Below are 25,222 nucleotides of genomic sequence, written 5' to 3'. Positions count from 1 at the left end.
TAATAATAATAATATATTAGTTATGTTTGCTAACAAGTTTTCCGCCAAAACTTCATTAATCAAAATAACCTAAATATATATTTTTACAGATCATCTCAACACAAGTGTTTACAATGTAAATAGGAGGCACAATCAAATATTATAGAAGCAAATACAAAATCAAAAGGACAAGAACAGTGGGGTTTCTTTTAGAAAAATTGCATTTATGAATACAGCCAAAGAATTTCTAATAAGGGAACAACTTTTTCACCATAAGCGCTACCGGAAGTGGTCGCGTGGTGACTTGTGATGTACTTCCGTCATCAGTGTAAATCGCATCGTAGCATCAGCCACTCAACGATATCAGCTTTTCTAAACGTTTATTGTAACCTTTTTTTCTGTTTAAGCTAGACGTGCACATTTCCTTCTCTAACGGATAACCGTTTCTTGCTAACGTTACAGAGTTGCTGTTTATATTCTTTGTTTAATGCGGCCTGGCCCAGTCGGGAAATGAAAATGTAGGCTTCATGGTAGAATGGTAACGTTAGCTTTTTTTAGCCACTGAGGCCCGGCTGTATGTGAGTACAAAAGACCGTGTACACCGCCTCGGGGTTTTTTCAGAATCACATCAGAAACAGAATTGTGATTCTGAACAATGTATCCTTCCTGGGGAAATTATGGGGCACCCCCGGCACAAAGCTATGGAGGTTCTGGGCCCCGTAAGCAGCCTGGTGGCGGCCATGCCGGCCCGCCGGCACCGGGGTTCGGGGGCTTCGAGGCCTCATCCAGCGGCTCGATGTTATCCAGCCTACAGGAGCAACACCTTCAGCAGATGCAGCAGCTGCAGATGCTGCACCAGAAACAGCTACAGTCTGTGTTACACCACGGCAGCAACGCTAACGCTAATGCGTACGGTGGTGGACAAGGTGGATATCCTGGGTCTTCGTGGCATTCAGAAGGAGCAGGGCATTCAGACAGCGGGGCTGGAGCCCATTCGTACTATAAAGAAGACGAGACTCCTGCTCCGCCGACCCGAGTTCCCCTCGCTCCTCAAGCGGGTCACCCTCCACCTCCCCCTCCACCGCAACCGCAGCCCACCGAGCCCCAACCGGGTCCTCCCCCTCCAGAGCCCCCGTCATCCAAGCCACCGGAGAACAACGGTGCTCCCAAAGCCAAAGAAGCCTACAAGAAAGATCCGTCCACGACAGAGGACGACAAATCCTTACATTTGCAGGTAATGTCTTGTATTTGTTTCTGTTGACATGTTTTGGTGCTAAACACTTTGCTTTACCTGTAGCCAAAACTTACAGCCAAAGAACATCATAGCCACAATGTTTATTGATGGAACTAGAAATTACCCACCTTTGTAGCCTATATCATCCCCTATTAAATGTATTTACACTCTGTAAATGTTTGTCTCACAGTCCCGTTTTGGTGGCAGTGTATGCCATTCTTGTGCAAACTAATGCGTACATATATTGCATGCAAACATAGCCTATTGTGCATGTGAAAAAGAGAGGGTTCTCTGGGCTTCTGCAGTCCACAACAATAAGGTGCAACCAGGGCAGGACAAAACAGTGTAGAGTAAAAAATAACACATGATGTCTTCTTACTTTATAGTTTTTTTTTAAGGTGCATAACAGTGACTAACGTTTCGATGTAAGGTTACATCTTCATCAGAGTCCTTGGAGAGAATGGGAAGTGAAGCTCTTGACCAGTTATTTTGTGGTAGTACACTTTAAAATATATAGACCAATGTGCAGCTGCTCCATCCTGAACTTGTAGTCAATATTATGGTTTACACAGTATATTAACAGATGCAATATATGCAATTACCACATTCTGTATTATTCTATATTATGCAGTTATGAAAATGGACACGGAAATAGAATTACTGTCTTAATGTTTGACACTATCTACGAGTCTTACAATGAACCTTTCCATCCTTTTTCCTTGTCAGACATATCTCCACAGCGCTGTGGAGTAAGGTCTGGCTACACCACAGATACATTATAGAATAGGAGAAGAAAATGTTCTGGGTTGTTTGCATTTGCACTTGGGCCGCGTTAAGTTCCAGCAGCGATGGTGCCTCTGCAAAATAGTCTTGGGAAGGAACTTTATTATTAAATGAAGGTAACTACACAATACAGTAACAGGAGCTAGCTGGATAAATGGTTAAACGTAATTTGCTCTTACCAGGTTATAGTCATGTGTACTTCATCCATAGCCATCCCCACCAATTGGTCCCGAAACGTCCGTTGGATAGTAAATGCTGTAAGCATATTCTGCTGCATATTCAAGCAGGCTTGTCTTTTTACACAATTAAAATTTCTGTCAAAACTTGCCATTTTTAGCTTGTGATGTTAGCTTCCTAGCTCGGAGGTTGATTTAGTTGTTTCCTGTAGCGAAGGACTTTGACAAACAGATAGCAGCAGGGAAGGGGCATGTCAGGCTTATCCTGGCCATGTACTTCCCTTGATCCAGGCTATGTGGATAATAAAAGCATACAGAGGTCCAGTAGCAGGTATTGTTTACTGTTAGTACTGCTTTTGTACACAGCACTTCAACTCAGCCCTTGAAAAACTATGATAAATGCCTATTTTCAGGTAGTTAGGTTATTTAAAGCAACTAAAACGATGTTGTATCCTATTGCAACATTTTTCTATTGTAGTACCACATGGAAAAGATCCTTTTGACGCACTGGCAGCATCACTCATGCAGGGTGTTGATGGAGGCACACATTTTGAGAGCAAGATCCCGCTTGATATTCATGGTAGATTTAGATGATCAGCTTGCAGAAGCATCACAGCCATCCCATTTCCTGTAACAAACAAAGTCTGCAGCCAACCCTACAAAAAGAGAACAGAACATATGGTTTGAAAAACAAACATCCGTACATTGTCTGGAGTTCATATGAGAAAACGACTTAAGTAATCAGAAAATGAATCAGAGAAATTAGGTAAAAGAGCATTTAATTACTGAGATGTTTTAAGTTAGACTCTAAGGAGAATTTGGAAAATGTAATCCTATTATGTCAATTGAGCAAGGAATGGGCAGGTGAGACAAGGAAAACTTTCCACAAGATTCTTCTTGCAGTGTAAGACTGACAGATGTCCTTGTCATTGTTTCATACAGGAGCAACAGCAACTTTGGTACAAACAACATCTTCAAAATCTACAGAAGTTAAAGCAAGAGAAAGCCAGGCAGAATCAGAAAGAGGGCGATGGCCCTTTGCCGCCCCAATGCCAAGTTCCTCCTCTTCCTCCATCAGAACCACCAAAAGGTGCACCTCCTCCACCCCCTCCAAAAGAGGAGCCCCCAGCACCACCTCCACCGCCCGATGAGGCGAAGGTAAGCATTACTACAATGTTACGTAGGTGTGAATTACAGCTGAACGATATTTTGTTTCAGCATCAACATCGGGATTTGCGCATGTGCAATAGTCACATCGCTGGAGGTGCGATGTAAACTCTAAAACTTTTTTGCTGCTTGATACAAAAGGAACACTTGCATGGTTCTCATTTTTTCATGACTAATTGCCATTTGGGCAACGTGTGTATGTGACGTAGTCCAACGGGGGTTGTTATGGGAAGTGAGACTCTCCCTTGTGTGCGTGTAGAAAAGTAATGTTACCGTAAGCAGCAGGTGCCGCAGACAAAGTGATGCGCATGCTTTTCCATGGGTAGTGAAGCTACATTAGTCAGTGTTTTATGTTTGTTGCAAAGATGAAATAAAGCAACTGATTAATGCAACGTTATCACCACGTCTCCCAACCATTTTTCACCGCAGAGTTACCAGACCAAAAGCTAGTTACCAGCTACAAGCCAGGCTAAAGCTAACTGAGTTAGCCTAAAGAAACGGGGGTCTGTCTGTCCCAACTAACATTACAGTTCAGAGCTGTGAAGATGGAAACGTAACACTTTTGTGCAAGAGAAGTCTGTGTCTGAAATAACGTGATTTACACTGATTTAAGGCTTCTTGAATACACAGTTTGTTGCTAGTCCGTGACATGCAGGCTCTGCATGCAGAGCGAACCACCAGTAACAATCACTGATCAATTTATCAAACAACCAAAGCAGGCCCCGCTAACGTTAGTTGTCGACCACAACCTAAAAATCAATGAGGAACAGGAGGGGATCAACATAAAGGAGCCCCTTTTTTAGGTAAAGCAACATGCATGCATTTTTAATATCATTACTCATGACTTTAGCCTGCATTGATAGTACAGATAGATTGTATATGAAACCATTGTATTTATCCACCTAATTTCCCCCTCCAAAATCACTTCAGAAGAGTAGTCACAGCACTCACTTGCTTTTGTGTTTGTTAAGCATTTAAGTTCAAGAATGCATGGTTCACATAAAAATAAAATAAAAAGTCAGTATTTTTTTTAACATATATCGCAAGAAAAAACAGATTTCAATGTAATTTTTTCCAATATCGTGCAGCCCCAGTGTGAATGTAAGAATTTAAACTTGTCTTGGACATAGACTGTAAAAATAATGGAATTAGCATTGGTGACGTCAGCTAGTGGTTTGTGGACTGCCGTTTTGAAGCCATGTGTTTGCATTTTGGCTGTCGACATCTTTGTGTTTTGGAGCCAGAAGTGACCATATTTGGACAAAAGGGCGGAGCTTGGTAGGATGACACGTCTAAGCCAGTGTTGTGTATGTGTTCATTAGTCGCTTTCTGACCGGAGGGATTTTTGAGAATTTCTCTTCGGGAGACTTGTTTAAATTATGACAAATATGCTATATACATTAGATTTAGTAGTTAGTTCATACTTTTTTTGGTGTATTCGTTTTCTGATTTTAACGCTATAAAGACCGTTGCCGTGCTTGCGTCACTCCCTTACCCCTCCTACCAGTCCCTATGACCACTTGGCCAGTGCGAATGCAAATGGAAAAAACAGTTTTGGGAGAGAGTAGTTAGTAGATCTGCTTAGAAGTGGACTTTTCCTATAACGACGTTCCTGTAACTACTTGGTCGGAAAGCGGCTAATGGCGCTAAGCTAAACGCAAATGAGGAAAAGTTGATTTTTAACCCTTCTGACGTGAGTCATCCAGTGGAGTTTTACCAGTGGGTGAACACGGACTTTCGGGTACTGGTGTCGTTCATCTGCATGTATGGCAGTACACAGAGCTAGTTGGAAATCGGCAGACTTTCTCTTAAGTTATCAACTAGCGCTAGCTAGCTTAGTTGGCAGAACACTGAACAAGACATTTTTAGGCGACTTAAATGTTCCAATCAACTTTGAAGTGAAAACAAACAGTAAGAGGGTCAAAGTTTAAGATGTAAACATGGGCAACACCCAAAAACAAGTTCACGGCTATTTTAATATAGACAGGGCTGTGATACACTTTGCTAGGCCTCTACCATGGTTGGCATGTAGCCACGCCACTAAAACATCCCCTGCTTTATCGTCAATTTAAAAAAATAAATAAATAAATAAATGGGACCATAATTTACTAAATGAACATTGTGCTGTATTGAAGAAGACTTAAAACTAGTGATTAAGGCCATTAACTCATTAGGAACGTTGTTGTTACATTAGGAATGTTTATTGAGGTAATAAATCAAGTGAGAAGTAGGATAGAAGTAGGACTTCTATAGAAACAGACTTGGATAGAATGCAGGTTTTAGGCCCTAAATAAGTTATATAAAGCCTTCTGTGGCTCCAGAAGGAGTTTGACCTTACTTGAGTCATGGTGGGTTGATCCTCATACCTGCTTAAGGTTAGTGGCTCAAGGCTACTTTAGCAGCTACTAGCAATGTCAACAACAGCAACAACTTGTTAAAACTGTCATGTGATTAGTTATCAGGGGCTTATTAGTTGTTGGCTAGGGGTGCATTATTTCGCTAAACTGTTGTGACAAAATGTTCTTAACTCACTAACACTATAGTGATTGCTGTTGTTGAATGTTATAAATTGAATGGTGCTACAGAATTTTTGGATGATTCTCACATGTATTGGCTTGGTTTATTATGGCTGTAGTTCGACTGGCAGAAAGCACCAGATACGTAACTGTCTGTTTTAACCATTCAGGTAGCCTACATTGGGGGAATTTACTCTCATTTAAAGCATTTAAATATTTTTCTGTGCAATTAAATAATTGACACCACGTTAATTATTTAGTTTAAAAAGTTTATTGCTCTTTTATATGCAACATGTTTGTATTGCTTTTTTGGCATGTGTAAGTGCTTTTGTAAGTGCTGTATTCAACAGCCTTTTAAAGGTCCAGTGTGTAACGTGTTTAGTTGTTCATTATCAAAATCTTTGTTGCCCGTTCACAAACTTGTCCTTTTTCATGAATATTTAACACCACCATCAATTCCAAGTATTCCTTTTGGCTTGAAATTTTACATTTGCATTCACATGACCTGGGGTAGACGCTCCATATTCATGCGCCATCTTGAAATACGTTAGCCGGTAAGGGACATACAGGACATACTGTCACATGATAAACTCACAGGTGCTGCTAATGGGTATCGTTGCTTGACAGTCCCCATTACGGTTGGCTTCTTAGAACATGAAACATGAGGTGGTCAGATGTAATGTGATAAAGTAGATGAACAGCCTATATGTGTTTTGCCTAATTATTTTATGTATGTCTTATTAGATCATGTGTATATATTAGGGTTGTCAATCGATTAAAATATTTAATCTAATTAATTACATACTCTGTGATTAATTAATCGAAATTAATCGCATACATAATTAACGGTGCCTGAACCGATACTTTTTAAGAAAGTAAAAAAAGAAAAGAAAAAACAAAGGGTACTAAACAACATTGGTGACATTAAAGAACGGCTTGTTTATTGCTAAGGCCATATGGTCAAAATTAAATGATTTAATAATAATGTATAACAATAACAACAACTTATTTCACTAGTAAATCGCTGTTGAACGACAAAAACAACCACCAGATGGGAAAAGGACAATTACAATAACTTCAAATGCACCATGAGACTGTAGTTTACCAGTTTCATTGAATGCACCGTCTGTGTTGTTTTTCCGACGGCAGCTGCAGATTGTTACATACCGGTGTTGAATCCTCTACATTAAAGCACAGTCAAACTTTACACCGTTTAGCGTTAGCTGTAAGCATTGTAACCGTGTTTATCCAGCTACTAGCGTTAGTTGCTGTCGAGTATAGTGTTAACTAGCGTCGCGTGCAGCGGTGTTTGTGTTTCAGAGCATCAGAGAGAAGCGCAGACATATCAGTGGCACCAGATTTCGGTAGCCAGGGTTGGCAGGAAGAAGATTTTTATAAGTAAATGTTCCAATTAATAATCCAGGCAGCACATTATCGTCTCCCTCCTTCATTTTACAGTCGACTGGTGGCTAGAACGGCTCCGGGTCAAACGTCAATATGGAATGGATTAATCTGCGTTATTTTTTTTTAACGCGTTATGTTTTCTCAGATTAATTAATCGAAATTAACGTTATTTTAACAGCCCTAGTATGTGTATATATATATATATATATATATATATATATATATATATATATATATATATATATATATACAACTTTTTATTTATTTTTGTGTGTGTTTTTTTTTCTGCACTCTTGCCTAAACTCTAAGTTGTTGTCTATTATCCCATCCTCTTTCAGTCACTCTGTTTTCTGATTTGTACTTGTCTGGAGACAGTAACTTTTTTTCTTTTCTTCGATTATTAATTTATCAGAATCGAGCATTGAATCCTTCTAGAGAGAATCGCGATGCATCTAAGAATCGATTATTTTTCCCACCCCTAATTATTACTGGATCTAAACATTGTTTATATTGTTTACATAAACTTACGGAGTAAAAATGTAGGAAAATCAACTACATTTACACATGTACACAGTAAGTCCCACCACACACAAACCATCATCATGTCCATAGATATTTAATCCCAATGTATGTGATAACTGCAATGCACTTAAATATCCTACATATTTTTACCCTGCTGTTGCTTGTCTATAGGACTGGGAATCATTTGATATCTCTTTAGTATCACTGCAAAAATGATTGTTTAGACACCTTGCTTTGCTGATTATCAATGCTGACTAATCTGGCTAAAGCCAAAATAACGGGGTGGTTGTGGCTCCGGAGGTTTAGCGGGTCATCTACTGATCACAGGGTTGTAGACTTGATTCCCTACCCTGTGTGCCATCGAGTGTGTGCATGAATGGGTGAAGAAGCGGAAAAACTTTTAAAGCACCTTGGATAAAAAGCAATATATAAATGTTACGATTTACCATTTAGATTAAATGATTGTGTAATATGTTCTCAGTAGGGCCTTGCCCTCTATCTAAAATAATGTCATTCTCTAAACTACCCTTGGTTATGTCAAAAATATTCTTTATAGTTACAAAGATATTCTTTGCTCCAATCTTGTCTTGTGTGTGTTTAAAGCCCGAGGTCCCACAAGACGCAGAGGAGGCTGCCCGCCTCCAGCAGTTACAGGCTGCAGCAGCACAGTGGCAAAAGGTGCAGCAACAGAGGACAGGCTTGCAATACCAAGCTCTCATGCAACAACACGAAAAGCTTCAGCAGATCCTGGAACAGTACCAACAGCTGATTCAGCAACCAACAAACCTACAGGTATGCAAATGGTAGTTTCTTTGACAGCTACTATTCGGCTGGTTATTTTCGTTGGTTTGAAGCAAAGTACTTTGAAAGCAAAGTACGTTTAGTGGAACCAAAAGAGTGCAACCCCTGCAGCATCTTGGAGGCTCATAAGTTTTCATTATTTTATGTCTCAGTGATTTCTTTGTTCTCCATGTACCTATATGATAATACTTAAACCAAATGTCCTTTGTTGCAGTCAATGTCTGCTGAAATGCAGCTGAGGCACTATGAAATGCAACAGCAGCAGTTCACCCCTTTATTCCAAGACTGGGATTGCTCCTTCGTCCTGTGGTATGAGCAGTTTCAGACCTATCCCCACAAAGACCAACTGCAGGATTATGAGCGCCAATGGAAGCAGTGGCAGGAACAGATGAACGCCACCAATGCCCACCTTCAAGAAAGGGTGGCCACTCTCACTGCCATGGTGCCATTTGCCTCAAGCCAGTATAGTAGTGGTATGATGGGACAGTTTGGTCAGTACCCTGGACAAGACATGCAAATGCAGCAGCAGTCAGCTAACCTGGGTATGCAGCATTCCCCAGTTGGTGTTAGTCCCAACTCTCAAGGTCCACGGTCCGCTGGCTTTGGGCCACATTCAGAATCACCTGCTGGACCCCCTGTAAGAGGAGCGGGCCCTGCTGGCATAGGAGTTAGACCTCCAGGTCCCTCCACCATTCAGCCACCAAGCATCAACAGCTTCAGAGGTCCACGGTCAGTAGGGATTGTTTTGTACTACTGTTATTAGCATTTATTTATTTAAAAAATGTTAAATTTTAAGAATGGGTTTTAAAAAGAAAAATGTTTCATAAATTCAGTTGACAGTATTTGTCAGTTGAGAGTATTTGAATGCAGGTGGGCTATTACATGTATTGTTTTATATTTGTGGGATATCACTAAAGCTTTATTAATAATGTTTTCTTACAATCTCTGTAGTCCTGCTGGCCCCAGCGGAAACAACCCTAGATTTGACCAGCCGCAGCAAGGTTTTGATGGTCCTCAGAGATTTGATCAGCAACAACAGCGCTTTGATGTTCCCCCAAGGTTCGACCAACCACAGCAGCGCTATGATGGCCCCCCAAGGTTCGACCAATCACAGCAGCGCTTTGATGCCCCCCCAAGGTTCAACCAACCACAGCAGCGCTTTGATGCCCCCCCAAGGTTCAACCAACCACAGCAGCGCTTTGATGGCCCCCCTCGATTTGAGCAACCAAGGAACCGCTTTGATGGTCCCCCTAGATTTGACCAACCAAGGCACCGCTTTGATGGTCCCCCAAGATTTGACCAACCTGGATTTGGGCTGAAACCTAGGTTTGAACAGCCCCCAAGGCTTACTGAATGTCCACCTGTACCCCAGCAAAAACAACCACAAGGCCCCCAACCTAAGGCACAACCAGCCACTAAACAACCTGCCAGTATGGATTCCAAGATTCCTGGAAAGTCAGCCGGGCAGCTACAATCTGAAAAAGAAAAAGGAGAATCAGAACCAGGTGATAAGGCCAATGCTGAAGACTTGACCGATGACAACTTGCTGGGAACTGATGGCTTTTTTGTCCAAAATGACCCCATTCCTCAGACATTAAAAACAACCACAGAGCCTGAGGAATCTGAAGGCAATACTGTTTCTAACAATAGCGAAAACACCAAACCTGGTAATGGCAAGCCTTCTGTAACGGCTCCTTCTACTGTGGCATCAAAAACTACTCCTGCACAAAATCTCGTCAAACCAGATAGACCATTGATAAACAACAAACCCCCACTGGTTCCAAAGCCCTCTGGAATCCAACAGGAGCCACAACCTTCTGGCCTTTTGCAGTCGAGACCAGATCCTCCAAGGCATCCCCCTGGGAGGGGACGAGGCCAGCCGCCAGTACCTGTCCAAGTGCATGGACGAGGACGTGGGCAGAGGGGCAGGGGAGTGTTCACGGGACCGAACACTGTACCACTTGGGGAGAAGATGGGAGAAACGTCTTATGAGTACATGCCACCTGAAGAGAACTTGGGGATGCCAGAAGAGCAGGAAGAGTATCAATGGCAAGATCCTTCATACGAGCAGTGTGGTGGTGAGGAATCGGAGGTGCCCCCTGAAGAATTGTGGATGCCAGACGGACATCACTTTTCAACAGAGGAAGAGTATTATGAAGAGCCAATGGGAGGACCCCATATGGGGAGAGGAGGGCCCCCAATAATGAGAGGAGGGCCTCATATGGTAAGAGGAGGGCCACCTATGGGCAGAGGTGGTCCTCCTATGGGAAGGGGACCGCCTATGGGTAGAGGGGGACCGCCAATGGGTAGAGGGGGGCCGCCTATGGGGAGAGGAGGGCCGCCTATGGGTAGAGGGGGACCACCTATGGGTAGAGGGGGACCACCTTTTGGTAGAGGGGGTCCTCCTATGGGAAGAGGGGGTCCTCCTATGGGAAGAGGGGGTCCTCCTATGGGAAGAGGAGGACATCCCATGGGAAGAGGGGGACCACCTATGGGAAGAGGAGAGCCAATGGACAGGCACTGGGAAGAACCTGAGTCAGAGGAGTACTCAGAGGAAGGGGATCCTTACTGGGGAGAAAGGAGACCTCCAATTAGAGGCATGAGACCTCCGTTTCCACATGGCCGGGGTCGTCCCCCACCTGGTCATCCTGGTTTCATGCACCAGGGACGAGGAAGGCCCCCTCATCCAGCACATGGCCCAATGGATCACGAGCCATTAGGTCATGGAATGGACATTGATGATACTGAAATGGATCCAGAAGTGGACCCCATGTACCATGGACATGACCCTCATAGCCATCCAATGCATCCTGATGTAGGCAGAGGCAGGCGTCATGTGCCACCACCACCTCAGGAAATAATGGATCCTATGGAGGAGCCATTGTATGATGAAGGCATGGAAAGAGAATTAGGATGGCAACCACAACATGGCAGAGGCCCTCCTCTGCCTCCACATGAGATAATAGATATGGAAGGAATGAGGAGGAGACCTATGGGTCGAGGGATGGCAAGAGGCATGTGGCGGCCAGGTCCAACACATGAGGAATATGAAGAGAGACGCAATGAGGGTTTCGTGGAGGATTATGGTCATGGGGAAGACGGGTATCGCTGGCGGCCACCACAGGGCTATCCTCCTGATGACTATCGGCATGAGGCCAAGTACTATGACTCTGAATGGGAAAGAGAGCGTGCTCCTCCTGGAAGGGATTATCCCCCCCGCATGCCACCACCAGAGCCCTACAGAGATGGCCATTGGCTAGAGGAAAGAGAAAGAGGTCGACCATATTCTTATGATGAGCATGACAGGGGAAGAGGAGAACTTAGAATTCGTGAATATAGGGATGAGCCACCCCACCGGCAGGAAGAACCACCATACCCATCACCTTCAGAATGGGATAGGCCTTCAAGACTTCCTCCACCACCAGAGAGAGGGTATCCTTCTGACTATGAAGATCATAGAGCTCGCTATGAAGAGCACAGGGAAGAGCCACCTTTGGATATACGTCCACATTTATCTCCTGCTGCACCTGTCTCAAACTTGCCAGAGAGCTCAGTTGATCCGGCATCACAAGGAACAAGTGCTGCAAATGTGCTTGCTCTCTCCCAACGTCAGCATGAGATCATCCTGAAAGCTGCTCAAGAGCTTAAATTTATAAGGTAATTTCTAGACTTTCATCATTGATTACTACATTATTATCCTAGGTTTACAAAAAGTACACTCTGACTAATCTCTAGTTGAATCTAGCCATGCAGAGTGCAGTGTTATTATTTACGTAAGTTATAAAATATTTACCTCTGAGATTTCTGCCACCACACCATAACAGTGGAGGTGAATGTAATATTATTTGTCGTGCTCAAATCATAAAAGAAACAGCCTTTTAACAAGTTTGGCTGGCCTGCTTTTGCACACCGTAGTGATTGAAGCAGAAGGCTGTTTTATTTTTGCTAGTATATTACCTACTTTATGGTCTAATGGACTTTGGGAAACTTTTAGGTGAACTTAACTTTCATTCTTTTGGGTCTACAGAGAATTGCAGGAGGCAAAGCCACCTGGTCCTGAACCTCAGCCTGCACCAACTGACATCCTGTCCGAGCTTCCTGCTGGTCTTCTCGGTTTGGAGATCCCAGCAGATGTTAGGAATGTTCTGAAGGTAATTTATTTTTACTTATGCTACTTAGCTATTGTAACTTAGCTATTTTAGCCATATTTTTAAGAGTTTATTGTAAGAATGGCAAGATCACTGGTTAGGGAGACTTATATATATATTTTTAAATACGTTTTCAGAAATGTATTATTGGATAATTAAATGGATAATTATTACCATTATATTTTTATTTTGATATTTTGTATTTAACTGTTCAGTATCATGTTAAATCTGTCATCCTCAGGGCATGACTGCAGCTGCACAGACAGCTGTAACCGAATCTGTGTCTTGGGATACTAAGCCTGCTGCCACAGATTACCAGCCATCTCTCCCTGCATCCAAACCTTCAGTGATTCCAAAGACTGTGGATTATGGGCATGGTCACGGTATGAGCAGCAAAGACGAACACATTTTAACAGCTAAAACAGGTTAATTTTCAGGACTGTTGGTGACATTACCCTCCATGTTTCAGAGCCTGGAGCCACGGTTGAGCGGATCTCTTACGGTGAGAGAATTTTGTTGAGGCCTGACCCAGTGCCATCAGACAGGGGCTATGAAAAAGGTGAGTCTCAGTACTGTAACCCTGTGTCTAGATCGCAAGCATGTCGGTGCGTTTTTCCCCCGCACGTGTCACGCTACAGATCCTCTCTCTTCTTAATCTATGCAGCTGTCGGCACCAGCTCAGTGCAGACTTGCCTCTCAGCTGCGTCTCACGGGTGTAAAATATTCTTTAAAGTTATTTTCGTCCTCCCTCAGACTTTATCAGAGCCTATAGGATATTGAATGGATAACATTGTTTAGTGTCCAAGGAAAATTGCACAATGCACAGAAAGTTTGGCTGCTCTTTTGCTGTTTGACGCTTTGAAATGCTTGGACCAGACGGAACCGGTATAGACAGTCGCTTCAGTGTCGCGTGAACACACCGCTGATGTGACGTTTGCGGTCTAGACAAGGGGTTGAGCTTATCGTTCTCTACTCGAACAGAGCTTGCTTTTGCAATTTTGTAACTGTTTCATTTTCATTTCATTTTCCTAGAACCTCTTGGTCCCAGAGATCCTTACAGCAGAGACCCATATTATGAAAGACGATTGGACCCTTACATGGACCGCCGGGAGTACAGCAGAGAGAGGGAATTATACAGAGAAAAGCTGCCACCTGAATATGAAAGAGAAAGATATGAGAGGGAGCGCTATCCCCTACGAGAAAGAGATGACAGGTAACATGTTACTCTTTAACACCTTTTTTTTCCATACTGGGGGCAAATGCGCTGCTTCTGTACTTATGTAATATTGTTTTCTATTTGTCTGTTTTTAATTCAAGCACACAGTCCATGGTTGAAGAAAGGTACTATATCACATTGTGTCAGTACATTGTGATTAGTCGTCAGTGTGTGCCAGTTTGAATCAAGAAATTCTGTTGATGAAACAAACACTTAACAATGCTCCTCCTCTGTATAGATCTCCACTGGCACCTTCCTCACGCTCAGGATACAGGGAGAGAGAGCGGGATCTTCGAGAGAGGGAGCGAAGTGACAGTCGTGATCGAGACGAACATTATGGAAGGCCTGGCTATGATAGACCTCGAAACGAGCGCATTGGACTCGACCGCAGTGGGCCTGAGCGTTACAGTCATAGCTCCTCACCTTACGGTATGTTCTATCCCACTGTTACCAGACATGTACTCACATACTTGAGCTGTGTTTGGAATATTTTCACTTCACTCTTAAATCGCAGGGTTATTTCTCACTTACAATAAATCTATAATTGTGGGGAAAGTGCCGTTCAGATAAATACTTTTGAATATGAATATCGTACAGTAGAAAGAAGAAGTTATCCAGAAGACCGAGGACCACCCACTGCACCACCCCTCCCACCTCCACCCCAGCCACCCCCACGAGTCGAGAAGAAGCCAGAAATCAAGAATATTGACGATATCCTCAAACTGCCTGGCAGATCATCTCGCCCTGAAAGGGTACTAATTACTGCTGCAATGTTTCTTGATGTAACAATATCACATTGCTTGCTGTATAATAGTAAGTACTCATTTATTTGATATATTTGAACAGATTGTCATCATAATGAGAGGGCTTCCAGGAAGTGGAAAAAGCCATGTTGCTAAGCTCATACGGGTGAGTGGAGTCATACCAGCAAATCATATTGTAATGTAATAATGATGTAATGTAACTGAACTTTAAGAACAATATACAAACAATATTCATAGAGCCTGTTTATATGTCCTTCCACAAAAGATGTTTTGCATAACAAATATTGCCTTTTGTAACAAAGCAAATAGAACCATGAAAACTTTGCTTTTCAATCTTGTTGACGTTATTAAGGATAAGGAAGTCGATTGTGGCGGTGCACCTCCAAGAGTTCTTGTTTTGGACGATTATTTCATGACGGAGGTTGAGAAAGTAGAGAAAGACCCAGACACCGGGAGAAGAGTCAAAACCAAGGTGAGTCTGAAATGCAACAATAACAAAAGTTGTGCTAAAGTATACAGTTGGAAATCAAATTCAGCATCAGTGAGCAATATCAACTTTCAGATGTAGACAATATAAAGAATGTAATACAATAAACCTGTCTTGCAGGTTCTTGAGTATGAGTATGAGCCAGAGATGGAGGATACCTACCGGAACAGCATGCTTAAAACGTTCAAGAAAACTCTGGATGATGGCTTTTTCCCCTTCATCATTTTAGACACTATTAATGACAGGGTTAAACATTTTGATCAGTTCTGGAGCGCAGCCAAAACGAAAGGCTTTGAGGTAAGTTGTGTTCATTAATGGAAAAAAAAAGAAGTTTTTATTCCAATCGGCTATGTGCTTAAGATGTTTTGCTTTTCTTATTTCAAGGTGTATCTTGCTGAAATCACTGCAGACACTCAGACTTGTGCAAAGAGAAATGTTCATGGGCGCACGCTTAAGGATATAATGAAGGTCTGTAATATAAAATAACTGTCTCAGATACATTCATAATAAGAGTAATGTTCACTAAAGCTCATGCATATAGAATGCACTTCCTAATAGAGCATTCTGTACATAGATGTCCAACAACTGGGAGTCCTCACCCCGTCATATGGTGCGCTTGGATGTCCGGTCCCTGCTTCAGGATGCTGCTATAGAAGAGGTGAGGTCTTCAAGACTTAAAAAGTTCTCATAATATTACATATTATTATTTTTTATATATATATTTTTATTAATTAGTCCTTTCTCAGTAACTGAGTTAAACTAACGTGCTTGTGGTGTTAGGTTGAAATGGAAGACTTCAATCCCGATGACGAGCCTAAGGAGCTGAAGAGAGAGGAGGAAGAAGAGGGTGATCTGGTAGGACATGAAAAGCTTACATTTATAGCCACCCGGTTTCAGAATCATTTCCACTTATATGGATTCCCATCTACCACATAAGGCTTATTATTATTTAATTTATTATGTAGTAATTATCATGTTTACGAGGAAGGACCAGAGCAGAACAGATCAAATATAAGGGAGCAAGATAGGGAATACTGTAGTGAATCGGTCCTAAAATGAAATGATAGCTGCAACAGTCCATTAACTAAAGGAGCAGTTGCAAGGCTTCTAGTGTAGGCATTTAGTTGTTGTCTTTTTGAGCATCTCCTCAGATTTCATTGTTAGATAGGTACATTTGAAATTATTTTTGTCTTCACATCAAGGATTTTCAAAAGAAAGTTGAAGTTTTTTTTCATCAAAAATTCATATTGTTGCTAAAGTACCAACATCAGCAAAAGTGATCTAAAACTTTAACCTCCTCATTGTGGATGAGACTGGACCATTCTGCTTCGTATCTCTGATGATTCTCATTCACAGAAATGCTAAAACATTTTTTTCAAAAGACAGAAATGTAATTTTAATCAAAAAAACATGATTGAAAAAATGAAAAAGTGTATCTAATCTGTTTTAAAAGTAATGTTGTGCAAAACATTCTTATGAATAATATTTTATTATGAATCTTTTTTATGAAATCAACACAAAATTCTGAGATTTTAAAGAAATAAACGAATGACATTTATTCTTCTGCCAAATGAATTTTACAAAGAGGTAAATATTGCCTTTGACATGAAGGGAAATGTAGTAGCATTTATAATCAGACACGTGAGTGTCAGATTTTGATACATTTTCACATAATATCTAATAATATATCATTTAACCAGCTATAAAGATGTTGTAACTATTCTGGGGAAATATTAACCAACTATAAAAATAAAAAAGTTAACATTTTTAATTACCTGAATATCAGAGTGACAGACTTTCTAATATCCACTAGGTTTCAGTGAAAGATTCTTGAAAGCTGTAGAACTTATTGCTTCTACTGCTGTAGAACAGATTTTGAAAGTTTTGAAATTGAAATGTTTCCTGTTGTACCACCTTCAGGGAGATTGTCCCCATATACAAAGCTTGTGATCAAACTGGACCGTGGGGCAAAAGTTCGAGAATTTGTGATTATGAAAGTCATAGTAAGAATTGGGGGGGGGGGAAGCAGCGGAAACAATAAGCCACCGGCCTCGGATGCACAGTTACCTAATAATCAAACGCCCAACAAGAAATCTGCTTTACCTTAAAGCGGCTATAATAGATATTTTTATAATAACAATATATCAAATGACAATGGAAAACAATGTGAAAGGGATCGCTCATAATGATCATGCAAATCTGTAACTCCCCTCGGCTTTACAAAGCTTCATAGCCCGGCCCGCAGATTTACTGTTTTGGTTTACTCTCACTGCGCTCATAACCCACTGAATACTAACTGCTCAGCAGCAAACATCAGACACAGTTAGTGTCTAGCTAGTAGAGGTGTGACGAGATCTTGTCCCACAAGATCTCGCGACATTAAAATGTGACGAGACTTCTCGTCGAGGTACAAATTGTCTCGCGATATCGGCGTAAGTGCAGAGCAGCCGCCAATAGTTCTAATATATAATACATCTGGCTTTGAAGATGAGTCTGGCTTGGACCTCTAAATTAGCATAGAAGATCCCGTGCCCGTTCGCCAAAGTTGACTCTGAGTTCACTTTTGCAGAGCGGTAGGGGAGTTACAATTGTACAAAGCTGCCAGTAAAACCCAGCGAACGTTGGAGGATACAGGCTCTCTCTCTCTCGCTCTCTCTCTCTCTCGCTCTCTCTCTTTCGCGCCCGACACACACATGGACTGCAGCGTGCAGTTTAGTGTGGCGCTGACTTGTGCAGATCGCTCTCTTTCTCTGTGTTTTTTTTTAAATGAGCCTGAAGCAGAAAGCATCTTTACTTTTAATGATATTAGAACAAAGAGAAATCTTCTCCCCTCAGCCTAAAATGGTCATAAATCAGTACAAGAGCAGCCTACTTACTTGTTTATTGCTGCAATGAAACATTTAGTTATGTTGTAACCTTGGTTCTCTGAGTAAAGACAATTTTTCCAGTCATATTTCTAAATCAAAGTTTTCTTTAAAATAGTGTTAAAATCTCGTCTCGTTCTCGTGAACCCAGTCAACAAATTTAAACTTAGTGATCATGTCTTGTTATAGATTGTATAAACAGTTTTGATTTCTTTTTTTTGTTGTCAATCTTCCTGGCATCGTAGATAAACTATTGTGGGTGTAATCAAGAAAAATGTACAACAGAAGGAAGTTACAGACGTATTAGACTGATTACAAATAATCCTCAAATTAACCCTATAATATATCTTTATCTGAACTGTAGCTTTCATCAAGCTTTTCCAAACCCGGTTTTGTGGCCCCCAGTGAACTTCTCCTCAATTCTAACAAAATGTGTAAATATATGTTCCTTGTTTGCAGAAAGACAACCTTTATATTGATGCTTTTAGATGAGCAAAATCAAATCATATAAAACAAGGCTCATTTCAGTCACAACAAGAAAATATAGGTTACATTCGAAAGCTTTGCTTAAAGGAGGGCGATTATGCTTTTCCTTATTTTCTGTCAAAAATGTATAATGTTACGAGTCATATTAAATGTGGCATAAACTTAAAAAAATGAGGTAAACGTATATAGACCCAGAAACACTAGTCTCACATCGCCAGCACAATCTCCACAGAGCTGTGGAGTAAGGTCTGGCTACACCACACACACATTCTAGGGTAGGAGAAAAAAACAGTCTGGGTTGTGTAGCATTTTAAACCAATCACAATCATCTTGGGCAGCACTAAGCACCGGATGCAGCGACGGTGTCTCTGCAAAATGGTCTCGGTAAGGAACTTGTTTTGGTGGAACATTCGCACCACGCAAAAGAAAACACCACACAAAATATTAAACTCTTCACACAATACAGTAACATGAGCTATTCAAATTAGCTGGATACATGGTTAAATGTAATTTGTTCTTAACAGTGTATCAGCATGGGTACTTCGTCCACAGCAATCCCCACCAATTTTCTTCAAAACTTGCCATTTTCAGCGTGTAGCTTGCTAGCTCGAAGTTTGTTGATTTTTTTTCCCCAAATCGAACAGTTTGAGAACGGGAGCACAAAGAGCGGAAGGTGAGGGACATCGGGCGCATCCCTCACCTTCCGCTATGTCGGGCAATTATCCTGGAAATGTACTTTCGTTGATCCAAACTAAAGAAAGAAACGCTGACCAATCAGAACAGACTGGCATTTTGGGGGGTGGGCTTAAAGAGACAGACACTCCAACAGAGCGTCTCGGATAGAGGATGAATACAGGTGCAGCAGCCATGGGCAGTTTGAGAAAAATAAAGTGTTTTTTGAACATCAAAGCATGTTCTAACCCTAACCCTAAAAAATGCAAGTATAGACCTGAAAATGAGCATAATAGCTCACCTTTAAATTTCCAACAATATCCATGGGCATGAACCATTTCATCTAATGGGGTCCATGTTTGGTGTCCCCAGGATGAACCAACATTATGGAGACAACTTTGATAGGAATAAATGTCCATTAAGCTTCCTCATAGAGAAGGACACTACTTTATTTATGCCACTATATGCTGGTTTTAAGCTAATTTACATCAAGCTAAATATAATACTAAAACATATACATGTATGTTACCTACTGAAATGTGGTTAATCATAAATCCGATGATTGGGTATTGTATAAACACAATTTTTTAAATATCTTTTTGTGGTGCTGCACCATCTTAATCTGCTGTAGCACCACAATTCCACTGTTAATATACAGCATTAGCAATTTTTATTTACCACACCAGGCATCACAGTTGGATGTGGTCAGATATTGTTTGTTGCACCTGAGACCACATCCAACAGTGATGTTACTGTCCAGTGTGGACTGAGCATTCAGCAGCTGCTAATTGTCCCTGTCTTCTATGACATTCTATATACAGTATATATAATATATTTATAAATAATCTGAACAGACCTTTGAGTCTGTTGTGTTGTAAAGCAATAGGTTGCCTCCTTTCTTCAGCTTATTAACAAGCATCGGTTTGTACGTTAAACTCTGGAATCCAGAGTGCTTGAACTTGGATTAAACCAGAGCAGATGCTGCTGGAAGATTTCCAGCAGCGTCATTCATGTTTTATTTTTCTTTGTCGTCCCATGTGTGGATACTCATAACAAATGAAAAAAGACTGGTGTATTCAGCATAATTTTGCACACTTTGAACATTGTTACAAAAAAATTATTACAATATGCGCCTTAAATATACCGAATAAAAACATTGACTTCTTTTAAAGCTCCTACAACCCCAACATCCACCCACACAGGTGTTTTCACTTACTGTGCCTGATTAGACTTAAGGTCCAGACACACAGAGCCAATAATCTGCTCGGTGTGTTCCGTGCCATCGTCCGTCCGAGGGGCCGTCGTCCTTCATTTTGGCCGATTTGACATGTATCATCGACGGGGCTGGCATTGCCGGCAGTCGGACTGAAATGACCAATCTGATTGGTAGAGTACTAACCCGGAAACGGGGAGCGGAATGAGCGTGGCTAGAGCCTCTCAAAATCTGACGAAAATCTTTTAAACTGACCTTTGTTGATCTGAAATGAAGACAGATTCAGCAACTGCACGGCCTATTTCTCGCTTAAAATGTTTTCAGAAACACGTTTCGGTGAACTATTTTAGTACAATATGAGATCGTATTCTGAACAAGCCGCCATGACAGTCTGTCTTTGAATTTCCGAGAAACAAGACCCACGTGACGGGTTCGTCCAATCAGCTGCCGGTTTTCATTTTTGGGCAACAATACAGATTAGCGCCGCCTGCTGTTATGGAGACGTATTACGTCTCGTCGCTTTGGTGTGTTCCGAGGTATTTTTTTTCAAATGCATTTGCGCTTTGAGCACCACAAGCCGAGTGCCATCTAGTCTCCAACAATGGACAACTCACACCAACACTAAAAGGCAAAATAGGTATTTTAAATTTGGGGGTGAATATAATAAAATATGACTATATATTTTTTTGACAGATGTGAAATACATCCTAAAATATAAAGAAAACCAAACCAAATAATGAAATAAGCACAACAACAAATAAATGTCCGAAATAAAAAATAAAAAAAATAATTAAATGCATAAATATATTTTAGAATGCATATCTTATGTGAAATTAAACGATGTACCTAATACTATAGTCTAGTTTGTGAGGCAGGGGTAGATTAATGTTGTTATAGTAAGAAATTAAAAGGTGTGAGAGATACACATCTTCACAACAAAGCCTTAAAAATGAAAAAGGAGTTGGGAGGAAAAACAAAGTCAATAAAGAAAACAGAAAAATAAATAAATTGACCTAATTGTGTTGTTATTGGACCTAATGAAACCAGCAAAACATTAAATCATAACATTTTGACAGAGATGGGCCACAGATGCAACAAAATCAGCTTTACTCATTTTATCGTTGCAAGGCTCTTTTGTCTGTCATACAAGCTTGTCATGGATAAAATAATTGACCTGTTTCTTTAAATAAACATTGTGTCAGCTGGAAAAAAAGGTGCCATCTCTGTAAGTGATGCACCGTACTAAACACTCACCCGCTAGTCATGATTTTGACTTGCAGCCATCAGAGATAACTTCCTCCAAGATTACCAAACTATCCTGCAAGGTTATTTTGAATATATTGTATGTTTCCTACGAAATACATAATTTGGTGTTGCTGACATCATACCTCTCAACATTTTACAGCCAGCTCCAATTGGGTGGTCTTAAGAGTGTCAAAAGAATGCATTAGTGTGTCCTTACCTAGGACTGGTGCTAGCCAGCTAAATTGCATCCGTGTAATTTGACAGCTGAGGATCAGTTAGGGAAAAGTGATGCTATGTCAGAAAAGCACACAGTGTGCTTTTTGGCCGGAAACATTTTTCATGTTTAATTAACACAAATATTTGTCTAAAAGCTTGCGCAGCAGCACTGCAGACACTGCAGGGTCATTGTTCTCTGTAATTTAAAATGTTGATCACATTGTCATTAGCTCACACAGACAAACTACGTGATTGGAGATTGAATTGCTTGTTTTGCTTTTTTTACCTTCTAAGAGCAGATAGATGTTCGCTTGATGATCTTTTTTTTAAGGAAAGCACTTTGGCACAGACTGTGTGTTCTCCAAAGCAGAGCACAGCTGTTGTCCATTCTTACTTTTCTTTTGCATGGAGCAAAACAAGAACAAAGGCTAAACCTGAACACATTAGTTTATCTGAACTTGCAAGATCAAAATATTTGCATGCCACTGTTACATTATATGTCCTAACAATATAAGTCCTCACGCAGTCTCATCCGTCAGTTGTCTTTGTTTAATAAACCAGTCTGCTCTCTTTTCAGCCACCCCCTTCTCTCTCTCTCTCTCTCTCTCTCTCTCTCTCTCTCTCTCTCTCTCTCTCTCCCTCTCCCCCCCCCCCCCCCCGTGTCACGCAAATGTTTAACCATTGCAGTGTTTCTTTATATAATGTAGGGCTACATTCCAAAAAGCAAATGGGAGATGGACACATCTGAGGCAAAGCTTGGTAGGTATTCCTTTTTGTTACTTTATCTTATGACTGACTACTATCTTTGACCTCTGTAAGGCTGGCGATATTGCCTTCATTGATTCATTTTATGATGTTGTATGTCTGTGTTAACTGTGCACAAAGCATGACAGAAACCTAAACTATTCATGTTGTGATTGCAAGATGCTTCAAATTGAACATGCTTAAATAAAGCCTCATCTGAAGAAAACATTCTAAATATGTAGGTGAAGGTATTGAGTGCAAAATGTAACTCCTTTGCCATATAGTTGTTTTTCAACTCAATATCCATGTAAACAAAAACATGGTCATAATTTGTACAAATCACGAGCCAGGCAAATGTGGGGGAAACGTAAATAAGAAACCCTACTCTAGTAGTGTTGATGTGATTGCACTTCTTTATTGTATGTGACTGTGAAGCAGGACCTTGCTAAAACAGATCATGCTGATTGACTAGCTGTCTTCTTATGGACACATTCATCTTAGGATGATGAGGTTAAAGATGTCATGGGAGGGGAGAACTGACCAGAACAGTGATCTTCCATTTATACAGACAAGTTGGACGGTTTGGGGAGCGGTGGGAAGAGGAAGCGTGAAGACATGTCAGACCTGGAGGACTACCTTCAGCTGCCAGACGACTATGCCACGCGCATGTCGGAACCGGGAAAGAAAAGGGTAAATTGCCAGGCTGTGCCACAGAGCTGTTGCTTTGGTCATCTTAAAGTGCTCATATTATGCTTTTTGGCTTTTTCCCTTTCCTTTATTGTGTTATATATCTTTTTTTGTGCATATTATAGGTTTACAAAGTGAAAAAGCCCAAAAAACACAATACACAACACAATCTCCAACAGAAAACACTGTTCACAAACTGCTCCAAACAGCTCTATTGTAGTCCAGCTTTTACTTTTGTGACGAACGTGCGTCACTTTGTAACGCATGTTATAATGCTCGCCTAGCTGCTAGGGTGGCACGCCCTCATAGTCGTAGTCCTTACCTAGCTACTGCGCATGTGCGACTCCCAACAAAGATGGAACAGAAGTGAGATGCCTCACTCTGTAGCTAAAACAGAGAGCTCAACACACAGGGTGAAAAGAGGAGCTGCAGCAATGTGCAGTACAACAAAAATATGGTGTTTTTTGAAAATTAAACCATGTAAACCTATTCTGATATAACCTCTAAATACAATTTATGAACCTGAAAATGAGCATAATATGAGCACTTTAAAATGTATTTGTTTGCCAATGAGACGACATATTAAATGTCAAAAATATTGAATGTAAAAGTAATGTAACTGATTAAATGATGCTCTTTCATCCACTGGTCATAACACAACATTGTGGATGTTTTGTTAAGGTTCGATGGGCTGATCTCGAAGAGCAGAAGGAAGCAGATCGAAAGCGCGCTATCGGCTTTGTGGTGGGTCAAACGGACTGGGAGAGAATAACTGATGAGAGCGGGCAGCTGGCACAAAGAGCTCTCAACCGTACCAAGTATTTCTAAGAAGATAATCTTATCCCCCTTTTTTCCCGTCATTTTAAGGTATGTATCTCACTCTTTTGTATAATGTTGTTAGGATGGCTGTAGATGTTAGTGATGGCTGTTAAATGTTAGAGTAATCATATCAGCACTTTAAAAATGCAAATGGTTATTAGTATCAGATTTATAATATTTAATTACTTGATGGGTACATGTTTAAGGCCTTTTCTTATTACATGTACTCCATTGAAAATGTACTTTATGGATCAATACTTTCTTAAATGCAAGCGAATGGAACCGTCTTTTTCAGCAAGCCATTTTTTTCAAAAAGGCTTTTATTTACTTTCTGAAGCGCAGAAAATGGGGGATAAAATGCTATGACTAATTCAAAATTAACCCCACTAAGTGTGATATATTTTTACTGATTAAAGCTCCTGTAATGACTTCTATAATGATACAAATACAGTTGTAACTTTATTTTGTATAAATGTGTTATCAGAATTTCTCAATATACTTGTATTTACAAAACTTGAACTTATTGGGAAAGAATTCTCTTAGTTATCACATCTAAAAGTTTAACTTGGCCTACTTATCAATGGTCTTTTTTTTTATTTCTGCAGGTTTCCAGAATGTGAAAACACTGAAGCTTACATGTGGTGAAACAAGAGACTCCTCAAGGTGGCGACATCATCAATAGTTATTAAATTCTTAGTTACTTCATTGATGACGATTGTGTATTTTTTATTTTTAAACCGGCTCCCTGGTTATTCGCTGATCAATTTGTAGTTTATAACTCTGTGCTTCTTCTGGTCATATATTCTGTAATCAGTCATGTTTCTTGCTGTTTTATACTCTTCATGCTTTCTGTACCGTTTACCTGTAGAACTGTTTCTTGGTCCATGCATACTTGAAAAACACAATAAAACTTTGACAAAATGACCAACCTGGGGAGTCTTTCTTGCATTAGGGCTTGATTATATATATATATATATATATATATATATGTGTGTGTGTGTGTGTGTGTGTGTGTGTGTGTGTGTGTGTATATATATATATATATACACACACACACACACACGTAGATACCACATTGG

At 40.7% G+C, this 25,222-nt stretch overlaps 1 protein-coding gene across 2 annotated transcripts; it reads left to right on the top strand.

The window, feature by feature from the left end:
- Positions 1 to 289: 289 nt before the first annotated feature.
- On the top strand, positions 290 to 25,067 carry ylpm1 (YLP motif containing 1). 2 transcript variants are annotated; one of them, XM_078275461.1, is made up of 21 exons: positions 290 to 1,213; positions 3,115 to 3,330; positions 8,385 to 8,573; positions 8,797 to 9,311; positions 9,534 to 12,239; positions 12,610 to 12,733; positions 12,972 to 13,113; positions 13,200 to 13,289; positions 13,763 to 13,943; positions 14,185 to 14,375; positions 14,547 to 14,698; positions 14,793 to 14,855; positions 15,063 to 15,182; positions 15,318 to 15,494; positions 15,582 to 15,665; positions 15,772 to 15,855; positions 15,978 to 16,052; positions 22,601 to 22,652; positions 23,206 to 23,327; positions 24,006 to 24,191; positions 24,749 to 25,067. In XM_078275461.1, the coding sequence occupies exons 1-20, from the start codon at positions 635 to 637 to the stop codon at positions 24,150 to 24,152; spliced, it is 6,009 nt and encodes a 2,002-aa protein (XP_078131587.1). In that variant the 5' UTR covers positions 290 to 634; the 3' UTR covers positions 24,153 to 24,191; positions 24,749 to 25,067. The 2 variants fall into 2 exon arrangements, with proteins under 2 accessions (XP_078131587.1, XP_078131586.1); XM_078275460.1 differs by having other exon boundaries at positions 14,544 to 14,698.
- Positions 25,068 to 25,222: the final 155 nt, after the last annotated feature.

This window comes from Sander vitreus, chromosome 18 (genome assembly GCF_031162955.1).
Source record: "Sander vitreus isolate 19-12246 chromosome 18, sanVit1, whole genome shotgun sequence".
In the NCBI taxonomy this organism is placed as follows: Eukaryota; Metazoa; Chordata; class Actinopteri; order Perciformes; family Percidae; genus Sander; species Sander vitreus.
The sequence above is the reverse complement of the archived record's forward strand: the minus strand, read 5'-3'. Positions and strand labels throughout refer to the sequence as shown.

What these genes read in the sequence shown, in the direction of transcription:
- ylpm1 (XM_078275460.1), top strand. Translation starts at nt 635, where the DNA reads ATGTATCCTTCCTGGGGAAATTATGGGGCACCCCCGGCACAAAGCTAT. An exon ending in AGGATGCTGCTATAGAAGAG is followed by an intron (nt 15,856 to 15,977) that starts GTGAGGTCTTCA and finishes TTGTGGTGTTAG; the next exon opens with GTTGAAATGGAAGACTTCAA. An exon ending in CACATCTGAGGCAAAGCTTG is followed by an intron (nt 22,653 to 23,205) that starts GTAGGTATTCCT and finishes CCATTTATACAG; the next exon opens with ACAAGTTGGACGGTTTGGGG.